The 21,627-nt window shown below is 38.2% G+C and overlaps 8 protein-coding genes across 8 annotated transcripts; 6 read left to right on the top strand and 2 right to left on the bottom strand.

Annotated features, from left to right (window-relative positions):
* Positions 1-993: 993 nt before the first annotated feature.
* On the top strand, positions 994-2,203 carry GCK72_013945 (uncharacterized protein; the record flags this gene model as incomplete). Its single annotated transcript, XM_003107894.2, has 4 exons — positions 994-1,158; positions 1,206-1,480; positions 1,526-1,951; positions 1,999-2,203. The coding sequence occupies 4 exons, from the start codon at positions 994-996 to the stop codon at positions 2,201-2,203; spliced, it is 1,071 nt and encodes a 356-aa protein (XP_003107942.2).
* Positions 2,204-2,488: 285 nt separating this feature from the next.
* GCK72_013944 (uncharacterized protein) lies at positions 2,489-4,125 on the top strand (the record flags this gene model as incomplete). Its single annotated transcript, XM_003090153.2, has 5 exons — positions 2,489-2,709; positions 2,761-2,970; positions 3,013-3,664; positions 3,710-3,967; positions 4,015-4,125. 5 exons carry the CDS (start codon positions 2,489-2,491, stop codon positions 4,123-4,125), a joined length of 1,452 nt encoding a protein of 483 aa, XP_003090201.2.
* A 204-nt stretch (positions 4,126-4,329) lies between these two features.
* GCK72_013943 (uncharacterized protein) lies at positions 4,330-6,249 on the top strand (the record flags this gene model as incomplete). Its single annotated transcript, XM_053730071.1, has 5 exons — positions 4,330-4,550; positions 4,600-4,809; positions 5,127-5,778; positions 5,833-6,090; positions 6,142-6,249. 5 exons carry the CDS (start codon positions 4,330-4,332, stop codon positions 6,247-6,249), a joined length of 1,449 nt encoding a protein of 482 aa, XP_053584843.1.
* A 282-nt stretch (positions 6,250-6,531) lies between these two features.
* Positions 6,532-7,717, top strand: GCK72_013942 (uncharacterized protein; the record flags this gene model as incomplete). The annotated part of the gene is made up of 4 exons (XM_003107818.2): positions 6,532-6,544; positions 6,595-7,330; positions 7,375-7,531; positions 7,586-7,717. The coding sequence occupies 4 exons, from the start codon at positions 6,532-6,534 to the stop codon at positions 7,715-7,717; spliced, it is 1,038 nt and encodes a 345-aa protein (XP_003107866.2).
* A 496-nt stretch (positions 7,718-8,213) lies between these two features.
* GCK72_013941 (uncharacterized protein) lies at positions 8,214-10,365 on the top strand (the record flags this gene model as incomplete). Its single annotated transcript, XM_053730070.1, has 8 exons — positions 8,214-8,274; positions 8,317-8,554; positions 8,604-8,719; positions 8,779-9,047; positions 9,096-9,224; positions 9,268-9,507; positions 9,550-9,669; positions 10,198-10,365. The coding sequence occupies 8 exons, from the start codon at positions 8,214-8,216 to the stop codon at positions 10,363-10,365; spliced, it is 1,341 nt and encodes a 446-aa protein (XP_053584842.1).
* Positions 10,366-11,072: 707 nt separating this feature from the next.
* On the bottom strand, positions 11,073-14,010 carry GCK72_013940 (uncharacterized protein; the record flags this gene model as incomplete). Its single annotated transcript, XM_003107849.2, has 7 exons — positions 11,073-11,150; positions 11,198-11,400; positions 11,452-11,512; positions 11,627-11,793; positions 11,839-11,989; positions 12,116-12,266; positions 13,946-14,010. 7 exons carry the CDS (start codon positions 14,008-14,010, stop codon positions 11,073-11,075), a joined length of 876 nt encoding a protein of 291 aa, XP_003107897.2.
* Positions 14,011-18,604: 4,594 nt separating this feature from the next.
* On the bottom strand, positions 18,605-19,204 carry GCK72_013939 (uncharacterized protein; the record flags this gene model as incomplete). Its single annotated transcript, XM_053730069.1, has 2 exons — positions 18,605-18,770; positions 19,146-19,204. The coding sequence occupies 2 exons, from the start codon at positions 19,202-19,204 to the stop codon at positions 18,605-18,607; spliced, it is 225 nt and encodes a 74-aa protein (XP_053584841.1).
* GCK72_013938 (uncharacterized protein) lies at positions 18,639-21,113 on the top strand (the record flags this gene model as incomplete). Its single annotated transcript, XM_003107974.2, has 9 exons — positions 18,639-18,749; positions 18,794-18,860; positions 18,949-19,227; positions 19,273-19,455; positions 19,500-19,619; positions 19,804-19,941; positions 19,993-20,495; positions 20,550-20,655; positions 21,019-21,113. The coding sequence occupies 9 exons, from the start codon at positions 18,639-18,641 to the stop codon at positions 21,111-21,113; spliced, it is 1,602 nt and encodes a 533-aa protein (XP_003108022.1).
* Positions 21,114-21,627: the final 514 nt, after the last annotated feature.

Below are 21,627 nucleotides of genomic sequence, written 5' to 3'. Positions count from 1 at the left end.
AGATGAAACTAGGGGAAAAGGTTTCATATAAATTAGGTGAATAATGATGAGAAGAGTACTTTGCACGTAACTAGTTGCTTTCAATGGTCCAAAAAGCTTCGTGTTTTGGATCATTTGAGAGGAAAAAGCTAGAAGAGTTGGTGGTCGGAACAAGAAATAGAGCGAAAAGAAGCGGAGAGAGGAGGTGTTGTCCTCTTATATTCTCAAGGGATAAATTGAACATGGAACATACCAAATAAAGAAATATGGATGAACACAACGAAATGTTGACTCTTTTTGTTTTGCTCGCTCATTCTAACCTAATCCACGTTGCATCTCCAGAAGGATGATCAAATTTTAAGTTCGGATGTATTCTGGGGATGAAAACATTTAATGTCTGTAACAACATCAGTGATGTATTTTTGAATACTTCTGAAATAAAAATTGTATCTTAGAAGAGGACTCTTTTCAAATATTTCTGGAATTCGTTTCACGGATTATGCATAAACCCAATCATTTGTAGGATACTGTCAGTCGGCAAATAGTTTCTGCGAATACTTTGTTTTGTTTTTTGATACTCGATCCGTTCAATGATTATTTGAATTATTTTTTCAAAAGAACAATGCTCCCTCTACATCAGAATATGTATCCTACAAATCGAATGTTTCTCTGTTCGTTCTCTGCATTTATGTTCTTTCTACTCTCTCAATGTCTGCGTCTCTTCACTTCCTTGTTCTCTTTTCGTCGACTCTTCACAATTTCTCCATTTCCTTTTTTACAACATTTTTAGACTTATCGCACACCGTTTTATGATTGTAACGATAAGAAAATTGAAGGTTAACACATTTATCATTTATTAATTTCGACTTTTCACGCTATTCTCAATCGAAATAGCATTTTAATTGAAAGCTTTTGTGAAATTTTTGTCTCTTCATATGTTCCGGGCCTTCGCAAACTAATTTTCCGCCGAAATAATGTGATGTAATTTGCAGGTAATTATCCGAATTCCAAAGGATGGCCGGATTCAGTTTAGAAGAGTCGGCATCGAAAATTCTTGGAGTTTCGATTGCCGTTATTGCTGCAATTTACGTCATCTATCCTCCAGGACTTCTGCTCATTCCACTTTCTCTTTTTGTCTTCGCATACACTACAAAAAATGAGAAATGCTCGAGTTCAGATGTAAGTTTTTTTTAAATTCATCTTGCACAAAATGAATATTATTTTAGGTGGAAACGTTCTTCTCTGGATTCAGAATCGGAGGCCACCGTGGAGCACCGAAGAGTTTCCCTGAAAACAGTATGGCCGGGTTTGCACAAGCGAAGAAAGACGGAGCTGATCTAATTGAATTCGATGTGGCGTTGACAAAAGACGGAAGAGCTGTATTGATGCATGATGATGACTTGGATAGAACTACAGATATGACTGGACCGATCAGAAATAAAACTCGTGCTGAACTCGACCGTTGTAATATTTCAGCGACTTTCATCAGAACTGCTCCAGGGTAATCGTGTTCCTATTATGTATCAATTAAATGTTTAGATTTCAGAGATCACAGTCGTTTTGAAGCAGTAGCTCGTGAAAGAGTTCCTGATATGGAAGATGTTGTGAATTGGGCAGTTGAGAACAACACTCGGATGCTATTTGATGTTAAAGATTCGGATAATGAGCTCGTTGATCAAATCGCAAACCTTTTCTCAAAATACAATCTATACGACAAAGCTATCGTTTGTAGTTTCTTCCCATGGGTTGTCTATCGTATCAAGAGAGGAGATCAACGTATACTTACTGGATTGACGTGGCGTCTCAAGTTCTGGTCTTACCACGATATTGAAAACCTTCGTCAAAGATATTCAGGGCCGAAGCAAACGCTTTTTGAATTAATAGATGTCGCTCATGTTTGGTTATTGAAAAGAGTGACTCCATGGTATCTTGGTGCTGATCTTCTTCTAACCAATAATTTGGATATTTCACAGTGAGACTATAATTCTTAAAATATGAAACGTACGAATCGATTTTCAGAGCCTTGATTCTTGATCAGAAGAGACGTGGAATGCGTGTTGCCGTGTGGACAGTAAACGATATGGCTGAAATGCACTGGATGCTCAAAACCCTTCACATTCCAATCCTAACCGACTACCCAGAGCTCACCAAGCAAGCTGCTCATTTAGATGAACTACAGAAGATTGATTACATGCCAATGCACAAGTCTAGTTCCGATTTGTAGATAAATTATGAAAATCTAGTCATTTTAATACTGCTCAATTAGTCTCCGACGTATTACGAGTTTTCTGAATTCAATAAATAATTTTAGTTCATTTTGACACTTGCAGAAGTATAAAACTATAAATCATTTTGTTAATTGTTCTGCTGATGACAAAACCTTGGTCCTTTGAACCCAAAGAGGGCGCAGGAAGTTATCATAGATCAGGGAGAGAAGACGAGAATGAATTGTGACAGTAGTTGAAGTCGTCCATTTTTTGTGATAAATCTTCATTTTAGTCTGCGAACTATGCTGTATGATATAAATCGATTTCATGTTCTCGCTTTCATCACTTGGCAATTTGCCAACTATTTCGCAGGTCAGAATATTTTTGGAATCTATTCGAATCATGTTCCGAAATGGAAGTGCGGAAATGATTCACAGCCAACAAAGGACTGTAAAGTGTATATTTCGTGCCCGAAAAACAAGTTGATTTTCGTGGATCCAGCATTTGATTCGGCAGCAATAGAGTAAGTTTCTCTCAATTTGAAATGAACATTTTCTGAAATTATTCCTATTAGATTCGATTGGATATGTGGATCATCTGCATTTTATCAGTCATTTTTCTCACAAATTCAGTTCGGTGGCCTCTTAATCGGAACATTACTTTTTGGTTCATTATCTGATAGATTTGGAAGAAAACCAATTGGAATTCTGGTGGTTTCTAATGGAATTTGTTCTACTTTTGCAAGTGGACTTGCCCCGAATGTGACTGTATTATTTGCATTGAGGTATCACTCCTGTGAATTCTAAAAAATTCAAAGAACTTTCAGATTCTTCGTTGGTTTATCTATCGGAGGCATGCTCGTAGTTCTCTGTGCATGGATAATGGAAGTAATTCTTCCACAACAACGTATGGTTTTACGTGGATTCTTCAATTGGGGATGGACTAGAATCGCATTGACTGCAGTTTGTTACTTTACTCGTGAATGGAGACTTGCCTCCTTTACAACTGCAATTTCTCTGATTCCTGCTCTTCTTCTTGTCATCTTCGTGATTCCTGAAAGTCCAGTTTGGTTACACAGCAAAGGATTCAAATCGAGAATGATTCTGAGTGAAATTCACATTGCAAAAGTCGCTGGTGTCCCATATACTCCTGTTGAACATAAACTTCTTCGTCCGAAAGGATTAATTGAGACTTTGAGAACAAAAGGAATGTTCAAGAAGTTGCTCGTTTTGTGGTCAATGTGGTTCATTGTGGCAATTTGTGGAGGTGCAATTGATCTGAATTCAGGAACATTGGCTGGAGATCTATATTTGAATCAATTATGCTTTGGAGTTCTACTTGTCTTCTCTAAAATGCTACTTCTATTTGTGGACACTAATTTTCCAAATTTTAAAAGAAGAACTCTGCATCAAGGATCTCTAATTGGAACTCTTATTTGTGTAATCATAATGACATTCTACACTGCATCAGATTATCATGTTAGTCCTTATTGATTTTCCTAGCTAAAAGTATCGGTATTTTAGGGAATTGCTGTATTGATAACTTATCTCATTGGAACTGCATTCTTAGAATACACGTGGGATGCTTGTTATCTTTGTGCAATTGAATTAATGGAGACTCCCTCAAGAGCCAGTGCAACTGGATCCTGCTCATTATCTGCTCGAGTCGGAATGATTCTGGCTCCAATGTTAACTCATTCCAATCAGTGGTGGCCGTACTCGGTCAATGCTACTGTAATGGTTTTGGGAACATCCAATCTTCTCATTTCTTACTTCTTTTTGGTATGTTTTTTGAATTTTTTAAACTTAACGACTTGAATAATTTGCAGCAAGAATCAAAAGGTGTGAATTTGGATGATGTTCATGTGGATGATACTCCATCGAATGATTCCAAAACTCTAGAAGAAACTGAAGCGATGGTGCAGAAAGTTAGAGAATAATTGTGACTAGAAGAATTTTATTTTTATTAAAATAAATAAAATTCAAGTTTATTGGTTTCGATTGTTGAAAAAAACAGAAATAGAAGAGATACGAGAATTCAATTAGTTATCACAGTTTAGTGAGAAAAAGTAAGACGATGATTAGATATGACAGGTGATCAACTGACTATTTATTACGTAATAAGTTCTTTTAAATTGCCAGTTATGTGGTATGATGTTAACCGTTTCCATATTTTCGCTTTTATAACTTGGCAATTTGCTAACTTCTTCGGGAGTCAGAATATTTTCGGAATCTATTCGAATCATGTTCCGAAATGGAAATGCGGGAATGATTCGCAGCCAACAAAAGACTGTAAAGTGTATTCTTCGTGCCCGAAGAATAAGTTGATGTTTGTGGATCCAGCGTATTATTCGGCTGCTATCGAGTGAGTTTTATTTTTATTGTAGAATAAAAAAGATTTTTAATTGCTCCAGATTTGATTGGATCTGTGGCTCTTCATCTTTCAATCAATCATTTTTCACTCAAATTCAATATTTTGGAGTTCTTATCAGAACATTACTTTTCGGATATCTATCAGATAGATTTGGAAGGAAACCTGTTGGAATTTTTGTTTTATCAAATGGAATTTGTTCTACTTTTGCCAGTGGACTTGCCCCGAATGTGACTATTTTATTTGCATTAAGGTTAGTTTCATAAGTGAACTTGAGAAATACCGTAAATACTGTATTATAACGGCATGCCGTTATATTTTTCAACTGCCTCCCAGAGAAATTTTGAGGTTTTAAAAACTTATTAAAATTTACCAGAAAAACTTTTTTTGGGAGTTCTATCGGCTGATCAAGACGTTATCAATCACGCTCCTTCTAACCAGAAACAAGAAAAAACACCGGTATATTGATATTCATGAATTCTGAGTATTGATGGGGTGCCGTTATAATACAGGTGCCGTTATATTACAGGTGCCGTTATAATACAGTATTTACGGTATATTCTGTTTCAGATTCTGTGTTGGCCTCTCCATCGGTGGAACAATCGTCGTTCTCTGTGCATGGATAATGGAAGTAATTCTTCCACAACAACGAATGGTTTTACGTGGATTCTTCAATTGGGGATGGAGCAGAATTGGATTAACAATATTATGTTATTTAACTCGTGAATGGAGATTTGCCTCCTTTACAGCTGCAATTTCTCTGATTCCTGCTCTTATTCTTGTGATTTTTGTGCTGCCTGAATCTCCAATTTGGCTACACAGCAAAGGATTCAAAGCGAGAATGACTCAAAGTGAAATTCACATTACAAAAGTCGCTGGTGTCCCATATACTCCAGTGGAACACAAAACTCTCCGTCCGAAAACATTAAAAGAAACATTAAAGACGAGGGGAATGTTCAAGAAACTTCGAATATTGTGGTCAATGTGGTTCATTATTGCTATTTGTAGTACAGCAATGGATCTTAACTCTGGAAACTTAGCAGGAGATCTCTACTTGAATCAACTATGCTTTGGAGTTCTACTTGTCTTCTCTAAAATGTTGCTTCTTCTGGTAGATACTCATTTTTCCAGTTTCAAAAGAAGAACTTTACACCAAGGATCTCTCATTGGATCATTGATTTGCATCACTGTTTTGACTTGTTTCATGGCAAAGGATTACCATGTAAGTATCCGAAAATAAGATATGAAAATTAGAACTCATTTTAAAATCATTCAGAGCACAGGAGTCCTTATTGTCTATCTATTCGGAACAGTTTTCATCGAATACACGTGGGATGCGTGTTATCTTTGTGCAATTGAATTAATGGAGACTTCATCGAGAGCAAGTGCTACTGGTTCATGTTCTCTTTTTGCTCGTATCGGGAAAATTCTGGCTCCGATTCTGATTCACGCTAACGCGTGGTGGCCGTATTCAGTTAACACAACTGTTTTGCTTTTGGGAGTTATTAACTTGTTAATTTCGTATTTCTTCTTGGTAAGTGTTTCGGGAATACATATTTTCTAATAACAGAATAATTTCTTCCAGCCAGAATCAAAAGGAGTCAATTTGGATGATGTTCACGTGGATGATGACGAAAATGTTGAAGTTCTTCTAGCAGGAAGACTTATTCTGGAAGATTCACAGTTTGACTGATGGGCTGAATACATTTTTCTGATTATTCATTCCCATTGTATCTATAAATGAATCCCTGCCTCTAAATTTGAAAAAAATATTGAAAAAATCTCTTTCGAAAAATCTTGAATGTCCCTTAGACAATAATTTTTTCCGTGGAACTTGTTAATTCATAAGTTCACGTATCAGCTCCGCCCACTTTTCTTATCAATTCAAATCTATTGGGATTCTGTTTATTCTTTAATTCTGAACAATCATACATCGGCAGTTCTCGATTTTTGACAGCTTTCGAAGCGATTGGAAATGTCCAAAATAAGTGAGTCTCTGGTCTTCACTCATATAATATATATTCCCTTTCTACTACAGAACGATCAAAGAAACCTCGCTCGGCAATTACTGAACGTAGTCAGAAGTCGACTGTACTCGATGAGCCAACAACTATTGAGAGGAAACAACAGAAGAAACAGATACTGAAATTCGTGGCTAGAACTCTTGAGAAAATGCCGCAAGGTCTTCGTGCTGAGTTTTCAACCATGAAGCGTTATAACGATTTCGAAAAAATGAAAGCATTTAAAAACGCTCAAGAGAATGGGAAAAATCGATACAAAGACGTCGGATGCCTTGACAATAATCGTGTAAAACTGAATTCTCCATGGCCACATGAATACATTCATGCGAATTATGTGGCCGTTCCAACCAATCCCCAACGTTTCATTTGTACTCAAGCACCACTGGAAAAGACTTGTGCCGATTTCTGGTATATGTGTCTTCAGGAGAGGGTTGAATTCATTTTTATGTTGTGCAATCTGACTGAAAAAGGATCAAAAAAGTGTTATGAGTACTATCCGAACAAGAAAAAAGATGTGCTGGAGTTTGAAGAAGGAGGGCAGAAGATAACGGTCAAGTTGGAATCCTCCAGTCAATTCCAGTTCAGAGCACCCGATGCGAAAGCCAAAGTTATAGCATCAGAGGTTTTGATTGAAGGACCTGGTGGGAATTCATTGAAAACTATTCACTATCACTGGAATGATTGGCCGGATCGTGGAGTTCCAGCTGCTGATATGGCTATTCTCGAGTTACTTGATCAAGCTAGACCTTCAAAGTAGGACATTCTCTCCCTACATTATAAATTTTTACCATTTTCAGAGGACCAATCGTAGTTCATTGTTCTGCTGGAATCGGTCGAACTGGATCAGTTGTGATGTTGGAATACGTGATGGATCAGCTAATTTCAGGGCAGTCAATTGAAGATGGAGACAAGATTTTGGTCAAGATTCGTGAGCAGAGAAACAACTCAATTCAGGTTAAATTGGATTATAAAGAATAAAAAATATCAGAATAATTGTATAATTTTCAGACTGACGCTCAATATCTTTTCGTTCATCAAGTGATTCTCAACTATTTTCGAAAAAAGAAATTAATGGAGGAAGCTGGAGTTCAAGAAGCTCATGACGCCTTCATTGAACAGTATAAGAAATCAGTTGTCTAGAAGAACGGATATTTTGAACTTTTTTAGTATACCAAGACTATGAATTTCAATCGGAAATAAAGTTTTAGACATTTTCTTTAACTTTAGTGTTTCATAATTCTTAGCTTTTCATCTCATAAGATAGTGTATCTTGAATTTTTCCCATTTCAACCTATGCTCTTCTCTTATTTTCTGACCCAATCCATGACGTAACACTCAAAAAAACATTCACATAAAAACCCATCCGGCTAGAAATAAAGTGGATGTTCACCGGAAGTTGTTGGCGACGAAAAACGTGTGTCTCTCTCTCGAGAATTGCTCCCGTCGACTCTATTTTTCTTGAAGCGTTGCCATAGATACTCTCTTCTTTTTTTCTGCCTGACATGCTCAAACACACTAACATACTCTTCCCTCCGCCCATATTTCTATGAAGTCTTTTTCTTAGATAAAATGAAAAAGAGGAAGACGTCGTCTCTTGAATTGACCAGAAGAAGAAGAATATAGTTGTGTATTCGAAATGCCCAAGTTGTGGTTTTTCAGTGAAAATAATGACTATCAGTTGGAAGATGATGAAAAAGGTAATCTTTCATTCATGATAATTCAAAAAATGAAAATTTCAGCATCTGCCACGTATTCATCTATACGTACTGGTATTCTCAGTTTGACTCCTGGAGATAAAAAATGTCGATTGTATTGTAGTGGTCCTCGATGTAGATTCTGTGTCGTTGTGACTGGACAATCTGAAATTCAAGCTATCGATGGATTGTATTCCACGTGGATAACTTCGGATATTCTCGCAATGGCACGTCTACAAGTTGAACATTTTGAGAAGTTGGACATAATTGAGAAATTCAAAACGTACGTTGAATAACAAATGTGTGAATCTCTTTCCTTTTCATTTCTATAGAAATCACATCGTGTCTGTTATAAATCTTCAAGAGAGTGGTGAGCATTCATTCTGTGGAAACGGTAATCTCTCAAGTGGATTTAGCTATGATCCTGAGAAATTAATGCATGGTGGAAGTGAGTCTTTCGACGGAATTCTGTCGGGAATTGAAGAAAACACCACGAAATTATTTCAGTGTATCACTTCAATTTTCCACTTCCGGATTTCCAAGCATGCACGCCCACTCGACTACTGGATATAGTAAAAGTCGTGGATTTCGCTTTGACATTGGGAAAAATAGCAGTTCATTGTCATGCGGGACACGGAAGAACTGGAATGGTTATAGCTGGATGGATGATGTTTGCATTGGGAATGTCACCTAGTCAAGCTGTGGATACAGTAAGAAGTCGAAGGGCGAAAGCAGTTCAGAGTAAAGAACAAGTGGAAACTTTGCATAAATTCAGAGTAAGATTCAGGGGAATTGCTGAGAAGAAATTATTTTGAAACTTTCAGCTATTGATAAGAAATAATGGAGGAATGATCATCCCGAAACAGAAGATGATGCTCATTTCAGAATATGTCAGTTACAATCAGAAATTTCTATGTAAACCTGAATCAAGACTTTATGGGAAAGTTCCGAAGGTAACTGCATCTCTTCTGAATTCATTTCAAATTTCAATTCCAGATTGTTTATACTGCTATGAGAATCACACTTCAAAAGATGTATTCTTCTGTGAGTTTTGAAATCGAAGATGATTATCGATTGACAATTCGATGTGGCAATCCGTTACCAGAGAACAAGTCCCTCGACGAACAACTTCTTGATGCCCAACTCAATGACGAAGGACACGAAAAAACACAATTTTGGTATTCGGATCAAGTGAAAAATGGGTTGACAATATCAACAATCCATAGACAACTTCAGGTTCGTTTTTTTTTGTTTTCTGAAATAACTGATAATTTTCAGAACGAAGATTTCCGTGATATTCTACGTCTTCTTGATTTATTCTTCCATTCCACATTTCATCAATTGACTCATAAAGAAGAAATTTATGCTGTTTTACACAGTTGGGATCAAGCTGAAAAGGTATTTCAATCATACTTGTCACGGGCCGGGCCGGGCCGGGCCCGCTAAAAAAATCTTCCGGCCCGGCCCGTTCGGCCCGTCAAAATATTGAAAAAAAATTTTCGTCGTTTTCCCATTGTTTTTTCGTTTACTACTTTATGGCAAACATATTATTGATTAGAAATTATAAAAAGACAACAAGTGCAAACGGAAATTGTCAGAATAAGTTATTTTGTCACTATAAACTTTGAGCCTCTCAAAGTCTCTGTGATGATCAGCCGATGATCAGAATCAGGATCAAGAACTTGCTGGAGGCTTCTGAAAGTAGTCTAATCGAATCCCCCGACCTTGATTTAGTACAGACCGAAGAAAAAATTTAATTTCCAAGACTTTCAATTCTATTTTTCAAAAATAATTTTTTGGTTCCGGGCCCTGCGGGCCGGCCCGGGCCCTGAAATTTTCAGCGGGCCCGGCCCGGGCCGGCCCGTGATTTGACAAGTATGATTTCAATCATATCTTTAATCTGTTTGCCACGCTCGAAATTTCTAGGATTGGTCTCCTACATTCTGGTTTCTTCTCAAATGTATTCGTGAAATGCCACGCCCACTTCATTTGGCCCTCTCTCGTCTTGTCGCGAAATGGTTTCTGCGTTCAGAAGTGGATTTGGCTCCAAGAATTCAACAAATATTATCTCCACCAGTGTCTTCGAACGAGTAGTTACAATAAAGATCTTTATTGTACTTAAGAGAAATGAATCATAATACTCTGGTTGGTTGTAGGAAAGATTTGTATAACAAATACAAAGAACGAGAGGTGAAGGCAAGTAGAAAAGAGATTTGGTCTGATTACGGTTATATTAGACAATTTAATGAGAATATTATCGGAATAAAAAAGTTCCGACATTTTTTACCGACGCGCAAGAGTGGCGGCACTGGTAGATCAGAAACGCCCACTCATCATAAACATTTCTTCTGCAAAATCAGGGCACGGTTTCATTGAATTCGCGGGTGAAGTTTTGTTAAAAAATACCACTTTTTAAATAAAATTTGACCTATTTCCTTTAAAATTTGATCTTTTTTCCTCAAACTTCATGGTGGAAATGAAATTTTAAGGGAAATAGGTCAAATTTTTTTTAAAAAGTGGTATTTTTAAACAAAACTTCACCCGCGAATTCAATGAAACCGTGCCCTGATTTTGCAGAAGAAATGTTTATGATGAGTGGGCGTTTCTGATCTACCAGTACCGCGACTCTTGCGCGTCGGTAAAAAAATGTCGGAACTTTTTTATTCCGATAATAGAAGTGAGAGAAAAAAATTACGTTCATAAAGAAAAAAATTACGTTCATAAAATTATTGATTCTTCACAACCGAGAATGACTGGGATTTTTGGGAGAGAACGGATACGACAGCAATATCATGAAGAGTTCATTGACGGAAAGCATTTGCAGAAGGAATTGGAGCACGACGATTCGATGGTTCCAAAAGACGTTCGGTCATGTCCTTCTGAAAAAATGAGGATTTTTTCAAATTTAACTTATATGAAAACTCACCAAAGCTTCCAATTCTTTAGTAGAAACCATTCCATACTCTGTGACGAAGAAGTAAAAATGTTTGTAAAGAGTATTTGCGTGTGGTTCAGCACCCAATTCTCGGATCCGATCGAAGTGATGAATGTAGACGTGGACGAAAACACGGAAAAGACGAGTCAAAATTTTCTTGCAGATTTGACGGAAATCTTTTGGGAATGACACATCTGCAAATCAACTGTCAATTATTTTTGCCGTTTTACTTGGATTCAACTGACTGGTGCTTGATGGAAATATGCTCTCATCATTGATGCGAACTTCAATCCAATCCATTAGCAGCTGAAATAACTTATCTCATGATGTGTATCCGTTTACAAAACCATACAATTGAAGAGAAGGAGGAAAGCATGCAAATAGAAATACACATATCAGGTTTCAAACACAAAAACAAACCTGCATATACTGAGGAGCTGGGAGTCTTGTGGGTTTCTTGTATTCCAGTCCATCTTGCCACAAGTATTCATAACGAGAACCTCCACACATTGTTGGACACGATTCTCGAGTGCAAACATCTGAAATCGTACCGTACATCAAATTGATACGATTGAAGAAGTCCACGGCTGAAAAACAAAACGAATCGAATGTGAAACTAGAAATCTACTTACTATGCACCGCTAGCCAATCATCGAAATTTTCACTAGGAGGCAATTTGACCGCATGACGAAGGTCCACTCCTGAATGCAGTGTAGCTTCGGCTTGTTTGTGAAGACTGTAGCGAAGAGTGCCTTGTGGAAACTTCTTTTTCGGTCGAAATGTCTGCAAACAATGTTGTAACCTGAGAAAGTTAACATAAACTTTTGGAAATACGATCAAAAATTAAATGTATAACTTGGGAAAATCATCAAAACTTTTGCCGATTTCTGTAGATTCTCCAATTCTAACCTTGTGTTTGTTGACCTGCAGAAAATCGAGAAAGCTAGCCATGACTGTAAACAACGGCTGGGAATCTCTTCGCTTTTCGTCTCCGCTTGCAGCAACTATGGCGCCCGTAGGCGGTGTAGTTCTTCGTGGAGCGGATGGCAGAATTTCCGATCTGCAATAGAATGAAAATGAGAAGAGAAATCCTTTAATGAGTCGTAAAAGTGTTAGTTGAGGAACAGAAGGACAGCAGTCGAAGAGTGGGGTTTTGCTCACTTTTTTCTGCGAAAAAATACCAGCAGCATGGATGAAAATGGGCGTGAAGAGTTGCGAAAGAGGCTAGGATTCTCGAAATTTTGTGATGAAATCGTAGCATAACGCTGCCCTTTGCCCTTAATTTCCAATTCCTGGTTCCCGTTCCGTTTCCCCAAGAGAAACACGCCATGTTGACAGATTTATGAGATATTTCGGAGATTTTACCTGGATTTCCAGATCGGATAAAATAGCACAGAGAAGCCGAGAAACGAATAAAAGGATTTTTAGTGGTGGTTGGTGGGAAATTAGCGAATTTCGATGATGGATAGGCTTTGGCGCGGCACTCTCTCACGCAGTTGGCCCCGAAGAAACAGAAAGAGAAGAGACACACACAATGAACATCATGCGTTGGGGACGAAGCGACAATGAAAGAATATAGAAATGGAGGATACGCAGAGTGGAATAGGTAGCAGTTGAAATGGATGGAGAAAGTCATAGACTATTGAGGGATGTGGAGACGTAGATTGAGGGAGAGAAGTAGAGGGCATGGATTGTGTGGCAATGAGGATTTGATAATGAGCAGTCTTGAGTGAGGGTGGGAGAAGACGACAACAATATAGATTTCGACGGAAAATTATGAATTAATGGGTACATTTTGGAAGAATCAAAAAGTTTTTTAAAATCTTGCTTTTTCGCTACAACCCATCCATACAAACTATTTTTATAAAGCTATATGCCGAGGTGACACTTTGTTGACCGCCATCGAATAATAAATCTATTTGAACTATAAATTCATGGTTACTCATTGTCCAATGAGCAAAACGTTGCCGTCCCAGACATTAAAACTAGAGAATACGATTCGTACATTGCTGGTAAAAATAAAACAAAATCACATTACGTGGTCGGAAGATGTTAAAGAATGCAAAAGAAAGGATAATTATGCAAAGCTGTGATGGGTTCAGCTTTCGGTATCGGCCAAGGAAGTGCTTCTTGGTTTTTTGGAAAATGCAGAACATTGAATTTCCCCTGCTAAAGCGCATTAATTGCACCTAGTCTGTTCATTTAAAAGAGAATAGTGAACAAGGAACTGGACATTTTTATTAGCATCTCATTAACACATCAAGTGAGTGTACTCTGTCACCTTTCACTTTGACCTTTGGAAGACTGGTACTTTTTGGTTTAGATTTGAAATTGAAGAACGCCCAAACCAATTTATAAATATATCGATAACTTGCTGAGACCACCTATCAATGGGACAGACTATTGTAGGAAGCGTTTGACCATACAATCTGAGGAAATGAGCGCATGAAATATATCTTGTGAATTTCGTCTTGGAAGAAAATAAAACTAGTGGAATTCAAACGAAGAACAGTTGACACTATTTTACGAGTAGTGACGTTTTTGACTGACAGGCGGATTGGTGTCAATGTCAGAATCTGTCGTTGTTCAAGCGGGAAGAAAAATCGAAGTAATTCTGAACGGAACGGGTGGCGAATGTTCAGCAAAAATTAATGGATGTTAGCCTACTGGACATTGCATTCAGAATGCCAAATGGGTCGGATATGAATAATTGTGGGATTCGAGGAACCTGGAACCAACCTTTGTTTACCGGGTGTGTCGCCACGTTGAAGTATTTCCGAGATATTGTTGTTGAGAAGAGACATTTTATAATGTTTTCGTCTTCAGTGGACCCTGGAAGGACAATGAATGAACAAAATGACAACAATTACTGAAACGTGAAACGTTGAAGTTTTGAGACATAAACACTGTGGATAACGGGTTAACCAGATACAGCTCCTACATATTTCAACTCCCAGCATGTGCTAACAAAAACTAAACAGCGAAAAATAATAATGTTATTCATTAAATTCTGTTAAAAACTTGTTTCAGTTTCATCTCGCAAAAAGGGGAGGAGCTGAAAATTGTGTGCGTGTGCACGCGCATGCAGCTACAGTAACCCACGAAATAATGCAGACCAAAAATTCAAAACAATTTGCGCAAATTTTAACCAAGTTCCCATGCATTTTTGCAGCCTAATTTTCGCGAAGATTATTTTTGTTCTGATTTAAAAACTACTCTTTTCTGTAAAATTTGTTTGAAATATATTTATAGGATGTTTTGAGTTTTGCCGTTTGTTCGTAGGTTTTTCTTTATACTGAGAATTCCTCTCTCCATGATAGCTAAAAATCCGGAATTTCGGATAGCTTCCTGGCTTAATCCCGCGATAGTGCGTATGTAATACTTTTTTAAAGTGTGCTGTGACTACTTTTTCTTAATGTACTCTTCTTGCACAGCGGTATTTCCTCGTCTCATCAGAATTGAATTCCCATCTTTCTCTATTTCCATCTATCTCTCTTCTCCGCCCACTTTGCTGGTATATAAGTGAAATGGTTCTCTTCTAAAAATAACATTTAACAATGTGCTCTTTTCTTGTTCGATTCTCTTTCCGAATTCGAAAGTGGGAAAATCCGTTTTCGTCGTCTTCGCAATGGATCGTTTTCGAGCTGCTCTTCTTCTTCTTCTTCTTCGTCTCCGCATCTCTCTCATCTTCTCCACCACAACTCGCGCCCTCTAGTTCCCTCGCTCCCTCTTTTTTCCATCGCACTTGGCTTCATGCCAGCTAGCTCACTCCTTTTTTCTCTTACTCTTTTTCTCAGCACCCAGTCACCAACACTGGGAAAGCACCTCATTGAGCTTTGCCCACAAAGAGGAATCCGAACCAACAGAAAGCGATATGCTCGACATTTTATCTTGACAATCCGTTTTTAAAGAGCTTCTTGATATTACTTTTTTATTTCTAGCAAATTCCCCAACTTTCGAAACCTCGCCCGTCAATAGTTGCTCTCTTGTGCCGTTCGACCAGCTGTTCGAGCAACGCCTCGTATCATTTTTTGCATCCTTTCTCTCATTTTTCTTCTTCAATCGCACGTAATCTACTATATCGTCTATTTTCTATCATTTTTTTATGTAAGCAACATTTTCACAATTGTCAGAATGAAACGCTGTCTTAAAACTCTGGAGGCATTGATCAGCTCCTATTTTTCACGAAATATTGACAAATTGAAATATGTTCGTTCCGAATTCTGTTCTAGAATGGTTGCTTCTTCAAAATGTGACGAAAATGATTTCATTTGAAGTTGTCTGTTCTTGCTACATTTTCTTCCCATCCTTCTTTCACATTTTCTCTAAATTCTAATACGCTAAAAACCAATTTATGAATGAACAAAATAGAATAGATGCTGAATTTTTTCTTCTGTAGAGATATGAAAGTACACCTTCTATCCAGTATTTCGCCATTTTACCTCTCCTCTATTTTCATTCCAGTCGACTGTCGTTTACTAGCAGTGTAACATTTGGAGAACAAAGAAAGTGCATCGGGAATGAAATATTACCGTAGTATGCTGTCTCCTCTCTCTCTCACTTTTCATTTCGCACTTCTGACCTTTGTCATTTTGCGTCATGTTGGGTCTCACAACGAATCTTGCATATTATCGTCTGGAAACAATTTTTATGTATGTGCATGTGCTTTAGACCCAAAATCTCAATGTAAGCCTGCGTTTTGATTAGAGATAGGTAGTTTCAAAGAATGTGGATACAAACTACTAGTTAATGATGAGTCCGTTAGATCCCATGAACTCGCTGCCGTGACCATGTGTTTTCAGTTTTCACAGCATTCCGAATGAGTTTTGCATTTGAAAAATGCATTCTTGTTTTCGATTTCGTGTTTTCGCTCCAACCTCCTGAGGAATATGTTGATTCTTGATCTTCCACCGAATCTAATTTTCTTCTGCCGTCGGTAGAATGATGAAGAGAAAATCTATTCTTCAGAAGCTATCTGTTCACATACATTCCGTCAGGATGAATTTCGATGTCAAGAAAAACTTTTTATCCTAGACTCCGTGACGTCATGAGAGCAACAATACATGTTCTTTGTGCGCGGCTTGGGTGATTGCGAAAGAGCGCGCGCCTGCAAGGAACGTGTGACCTTCAAAGCACTCATAAAGGCGCCGCCTTATTTGAATCATATATATCTACACTCAGTTTCCCATTCGACCACTACTTGGCACCAGTCCAACATTTTGAAATCTAGGAGTGGAAAAAAGATTTAGGGCAAAGCGAGAGTGAATGAGAATGAGAGGATTCTCTTTCCATCTTTTCTTTCGTCTTCCATTTCAAATTGATTGCTCCTTTCTCTCTATCTTCTCCCGTGCATCTTTCGTGAACTTCACTAATAGGTCAGAGGGATCTGTTTCTACCCGTTGGATCTGCGTCTCATCGCCTTTGACATTTGACGAGAAGCAACGGAAAGAGCACCGTTTACACCCCACCCGTCGCGTCAGAGTACGGCCGACTCATCTTTTTCCCCATGCAATATCACCTTCAAAATCGATTGAGAAGTCCTTCTTTTTGTTCTGATTCACAAATTCAATCCTAAAAAAAGACGAAACTCGTAAACTAGTTCTCTATCCGTCTTTTCTCTCTTTTGCCACTTTAGATAATCCGCATCCTCAGGCATTTCCCGAGCTCAATCATCTGATGATCTTCCACCCTTTTCAACGCTTTTTTGGGCTTCGTCCGAAATAAAATTTGAACAATCTCGTTGTCAAATTTGCTCTTTTTCTTCATTTTGCGTCCCGTTGCCCTGCCTAACCTTACAGTGCGCGACTGTTAATAAATTTGAAGTCGCAGCACATCGAGCAAACAAAGAACACTTTTTTTTAATGTTGCATCCGCACCGATGAAAGCGAAGGTTGCGCATCGTTTTTCGTTCATTTCCTCCAGCCGTTTGAATTGTTCCTTTTGGCGAACAATATATGTGATGTGATGTCAGCATTACCGAAGTTTCGAAATGTTCTATTGTTGTTGACTCAGCGATCATTTATGAAATCTGCGAGGAAAAATCACGAGTCAAAAATATTTTTAACGAAACAGATAGTCTCTAAAAATATATGATGTCATTGGAACTAGGAAAAGCGTAACTTCCATGCTTATTTTTAAGAGCTGTCAGTTTATTGAGCATTTATCGTATTCTAAACCTATCTGTCAATACTGAAACTTTTGTTTTTTTTGTGATTAGATATGATGTCTTTTTTGTTTAACGAGGTATCTAGAGTTTGACCCAGGATTCGAGATAACACGACGACCAACACGTCATTCACTAAAGAACAACCAGTAAGATAGCATTGTTCTTCTTGCAAGGTGTCCTTCCTTCGTTTTCTCACCTTCTCGCGCCCGTTTTTTTCGTATCAACATCTATCACAGACAGTCACATAAATCTTCGAATGTGGGCGAGAGCGGACGTTTTAGACTTTGTCGCCGACAGAAGTTTTGATAATGTGTCTGTTGAATTCTCTGAACTCTTTCTTTTCCCTGACTCCTCCTTTTTATTTCTCCATCCAGTTGTCTTCTCTCATTCTATCTAATTTTCGTTTCATAGTCTCACATAATTTTTTTCAGGGGTAATTATTGTCACGGATAGTGAAGTGCGCGGCGAGTTTTCTCACGTCTTGTCACCGTTTTCGCCTAAACCACAGGCGAAGGGCCCTGCTGAGCCACCGCAACTCCACATCCCAACCCGAGTCTATTCTATCTTGCTTTCGGATACAACGGTTATCTTCTGGTGAGTTTATTTCTCTCGTATCATTAAAACAACACAAGAATCGCGTTGTGCCGTTCATTAAAACAACAATAATAATTTCATACTTGTAGCCAATATTCTTTGAACCTGAAATAACAAGGAAGTTAACTTTACGATTCAATATTAAATCTTCCGGGAGCTCTGGTTTATTTCTCTGTCTACATTCTCTATTCTTCAATTTTCGCCCGCGTTTCCGATCTTTCTCCGGCTGCAGTTAAACCAGAGTTTGACTAGATTAATTTAATGTATTTGAAGAACGATTCTCTCTTTATAAATATTAGCGAATGTAATTATAGAAAGACGATGATAGTTTCGGTTTCGCGTACTTTTTAGAGTTGTGCTCATTGAAGTGTGCTCACATTGAAACAAAGCATTCCAAGAGTACCATTTACGTCAAAAACGCTACACCGGAAAGCATTAAAAAATAAGTGACGCCAAATTGATCACATGGGAGATAGGAAATTGGTGGTAATAGACTTAAAGATAACAATTGTTTATTTCTGGCACAAAAATTGGACTGTTATCAGAGACCATCAGCTGTCGGCAAAAATTCGCTACTGATAAACACCGTGCCTTTGTGTTTCCTTCATTCCTCCCGCCTCTCCACATGAAGCTTGTATCTAAAATTGTTTCGTTTTCAGAACAAATTCGAAGATGATTGCTCCCGTTCTCGTTGGAATTGGAGCCGTCATAGCATTCATTTTGGCGTTTGCTATCGGTGCCAATGACACCGCGAACTCGTTCGGAACTTCTGTTGGAAGCAAGGTTTGCAACACGTAATATGTCCTTAAGCTCATTGTTTTTTACAGGTTTTGACTCTTCATCAAGCATATGTTTTGGCTAGCATTTTCGAAACTCTTGGAGCTTGTCTTCTTGGTGAGTGAGCATTTACTCTTTAAACGTTTTGAAACATGATAAAGCGCTTTCTAAAAAAACATCTCATGCTAAACTACTTCGTTTTCAGGTCATCAAGTCACGGACACTATGCGTAAAGGCGTGATCCATATGTCTTTGCTCGGTACAAATGAAAACGGTACCACTGTTATGAGCAATGACGAACTCGCCCAAACCATCATGTTGGGACAAATCGCGATCCTCGCCGGATGCGGTGTGTGGATGTTGTTGGCGACTGCATTCAAGCTGCCCGTCTCTACAACTCACTCTATTGTTGGAGCTACTATCGGATTTGCTCTCGTTGCTAATGGATCCCGCGTAATCATCTGGGAAAAAATTTACAACATCTGTAAGCCAGAACTATGGATTTCGAAATGATAAAACGTTTTTTCAGTTGCTTCATGGATTGTCTCACCACTATTATCTGGATTAATGTCTGTTGTGATCTACAGCTCCCTTGACCATCTGGTTTTACGTCGGAAAGAACCATTGCACAGTGGGATTCGAGTCCTTCCTGTTCTCTACTTCCTCTGTTTTGCTTTCAACGTATTCGCCATCGTCTACAAAGGACCCTCATGTATGTTGAGTATGCTCAAATAAAATCACAACATGATATTTCAGTCCTGTACCTCAATAATCTCACTGTTGTCGAATGTCTCATTATTTCGGGTGTCTTCGGATTGGTCGTTGCTCTCGTTTTCGCATTTTTCCTGGCTCCGTATCTCAAGGATCACATCTTGAGTATGTTTAAGATTTGGAAGCAGAGGTTAGCCATTGTCGATAAGGCACTGGCATTTTTTGTTCAGATGCCTTATCGTTTTCCCCTAAAATACTAGGAGTCTTAGGTTTTATAGAATAAATTTAGTTTACAGACGGTCAAGTTCTGTTATAAAGTTCGAAACTACAAATAAATATTTGTTTTTAGGCAAAGAACTTCTTGAAATAACCGGAAAACAGCGACATGGACATCATCACGACAAGAATGGTTCGAAACGGAAGGATATTGAATTGGAAGAAGGAAACGGAAAGTGCCTCGAAATGACTATCAACGAAGACCATCAGAGTATGTTTTAGTTGTAAAAGTCTAGATATGAATACTGTTTTTTTATTCTAGAAGTTGCTCTTCTCGATCAACCAACTATCGTTGTAAGCACCTGCCCTGCCAATGGAGAATCAACTTCTTCTTTCACTAATCCAAAGAACACAATCCGACCATCGTCATCTCTCGCTTCGTTCTTCCGTTCCTGCAAACCAGAAGATCCACAAGCATCGCGCCTTTTCTCACTTCTTCAAGTGATGACTGCCTGCTTCGGAGGTTTCGCTCACGGAGGAAACGATGTCAGCAATGCAATCGCACCACTAGTCTCACTCGTTTTGATTGCGAGTACTGGACTAGAAGATTCTGTAAAGATGTCAACTCCATGGTACCTTCTTCTTTATGGATCCGCCGGAATGTGCCTTGGTCTCTGGATTCTTGGACATCGTGTCATTTACACTGTCGGAGAAAACATCACCAAAATTACACCTGCTTCTGGATTTGCTGTGGAGTTTGGAGCTGCCGTTACTGTCTTGATTGCATCGAAACTTGGTCTCCCAATTTCTTCCACTCAGTGCAAGGTAAGTTTTTCAAAAAGTGTTTGCGTAATTGATATTTTGAAATTAAAATTGTAGGTAGGATCGGTTGTTGCAGTCGGTTTGCTCCAATCCAAACATCAAGTACACTGGGGAGTATTCCGAAACATCTCGCTCTCATGGATAGTCACTCTTCCTGTTGCTGGTGAGATACTATTCTTTACATTATTATTATTTTACGTATACTCGACACGGGAAGATTGAACTAGAAAAATACATAATATAATAAATAGTATGGGTGCCGGGAAGTCAAGTTAGGATATGTCTGGATCATGCTTCATCTAGATTTTTGATTTACTATTTTATAAATACATCAGCCTTTTTTCAATATCTAAATCCAAAATTTAGTTAGAAATTTGAAAAAAAAACTTGTTTCGGGAGCAGAGGCGCAATTCGCATATCTGTACTTGGTTTAATTCCCCGTTTGTATATCAATCCGTTTTCGTGTTAAAATTAAGTCCGGGTAGAGAATGGAGTAAAAACGCAAATCGTCATCTCACTTTTTCAGGTCTTCTCTCCGGTGGAACCATGGTAATTCTTCAACTGCTTACGTTCGGAACAAGCGGTCAACCTGAAAATTCGCCACTTCGTAGTTTCTTCTAACTCCATTTTCTTTTCATATTACTCTTCTCTATTATATCTGAATACTTTCTTTGCATATTACTAGAATGCGTAATATATCTCCTAACCCGTTATGTTCACGCTCGGTTTTTCACATCTCCATTCTTCGTTATTTTTCTTTTCGAAAAAAAGTTGTTTTGTTATATTTTATAAAAGCTATAGGATACTTTAACCTTAGCGAACTAGCCACCTCTTTTGTCTGCTACCGGTCAATTTTCGCCTAATTCGTCGTAGGACATTGTTTCCCTCCCATTTTCAAGCTCCCTCTTTTTTCTTTTCCACTCCTACTTCTATTGTTTTCCCATTTTTTGTTATACGAGGATCAGCTAATTTTTGATTTTCTCTTCCGCACCCCTCCTTTTTTGTTACCTCATTTCATATTTAATTAACTTTTCCTCTTTTTCTAAGAATCCTCCGCGAACGGTGAAGCTCTTCTTTGCAAAAAAGTGTCTTTTCCGTTCTACTCTCTTTTCCATTCCTTTTTTATCAAATTTTT

This window comes from Caenorhabditis remanei, chromosome IV, assembly GCF_010183535.1.
Source record: "Caenorhabditis remanei strain PX506 chromosome IV, whole genome shotgun sequence".
Classification (NCBI taxonomy): domain Eukaryota; kingdom Metazoa; phylum Nematoda; class Chromadorea; order Rhabditida; family Rhabditidae; genus Caenorhabditis; species Caenorhabditis remanei.
Note: the sequence above shows the minus strand (reverse complement) of the source record. Positions and strands in the feature narration are given on the sequence as shown.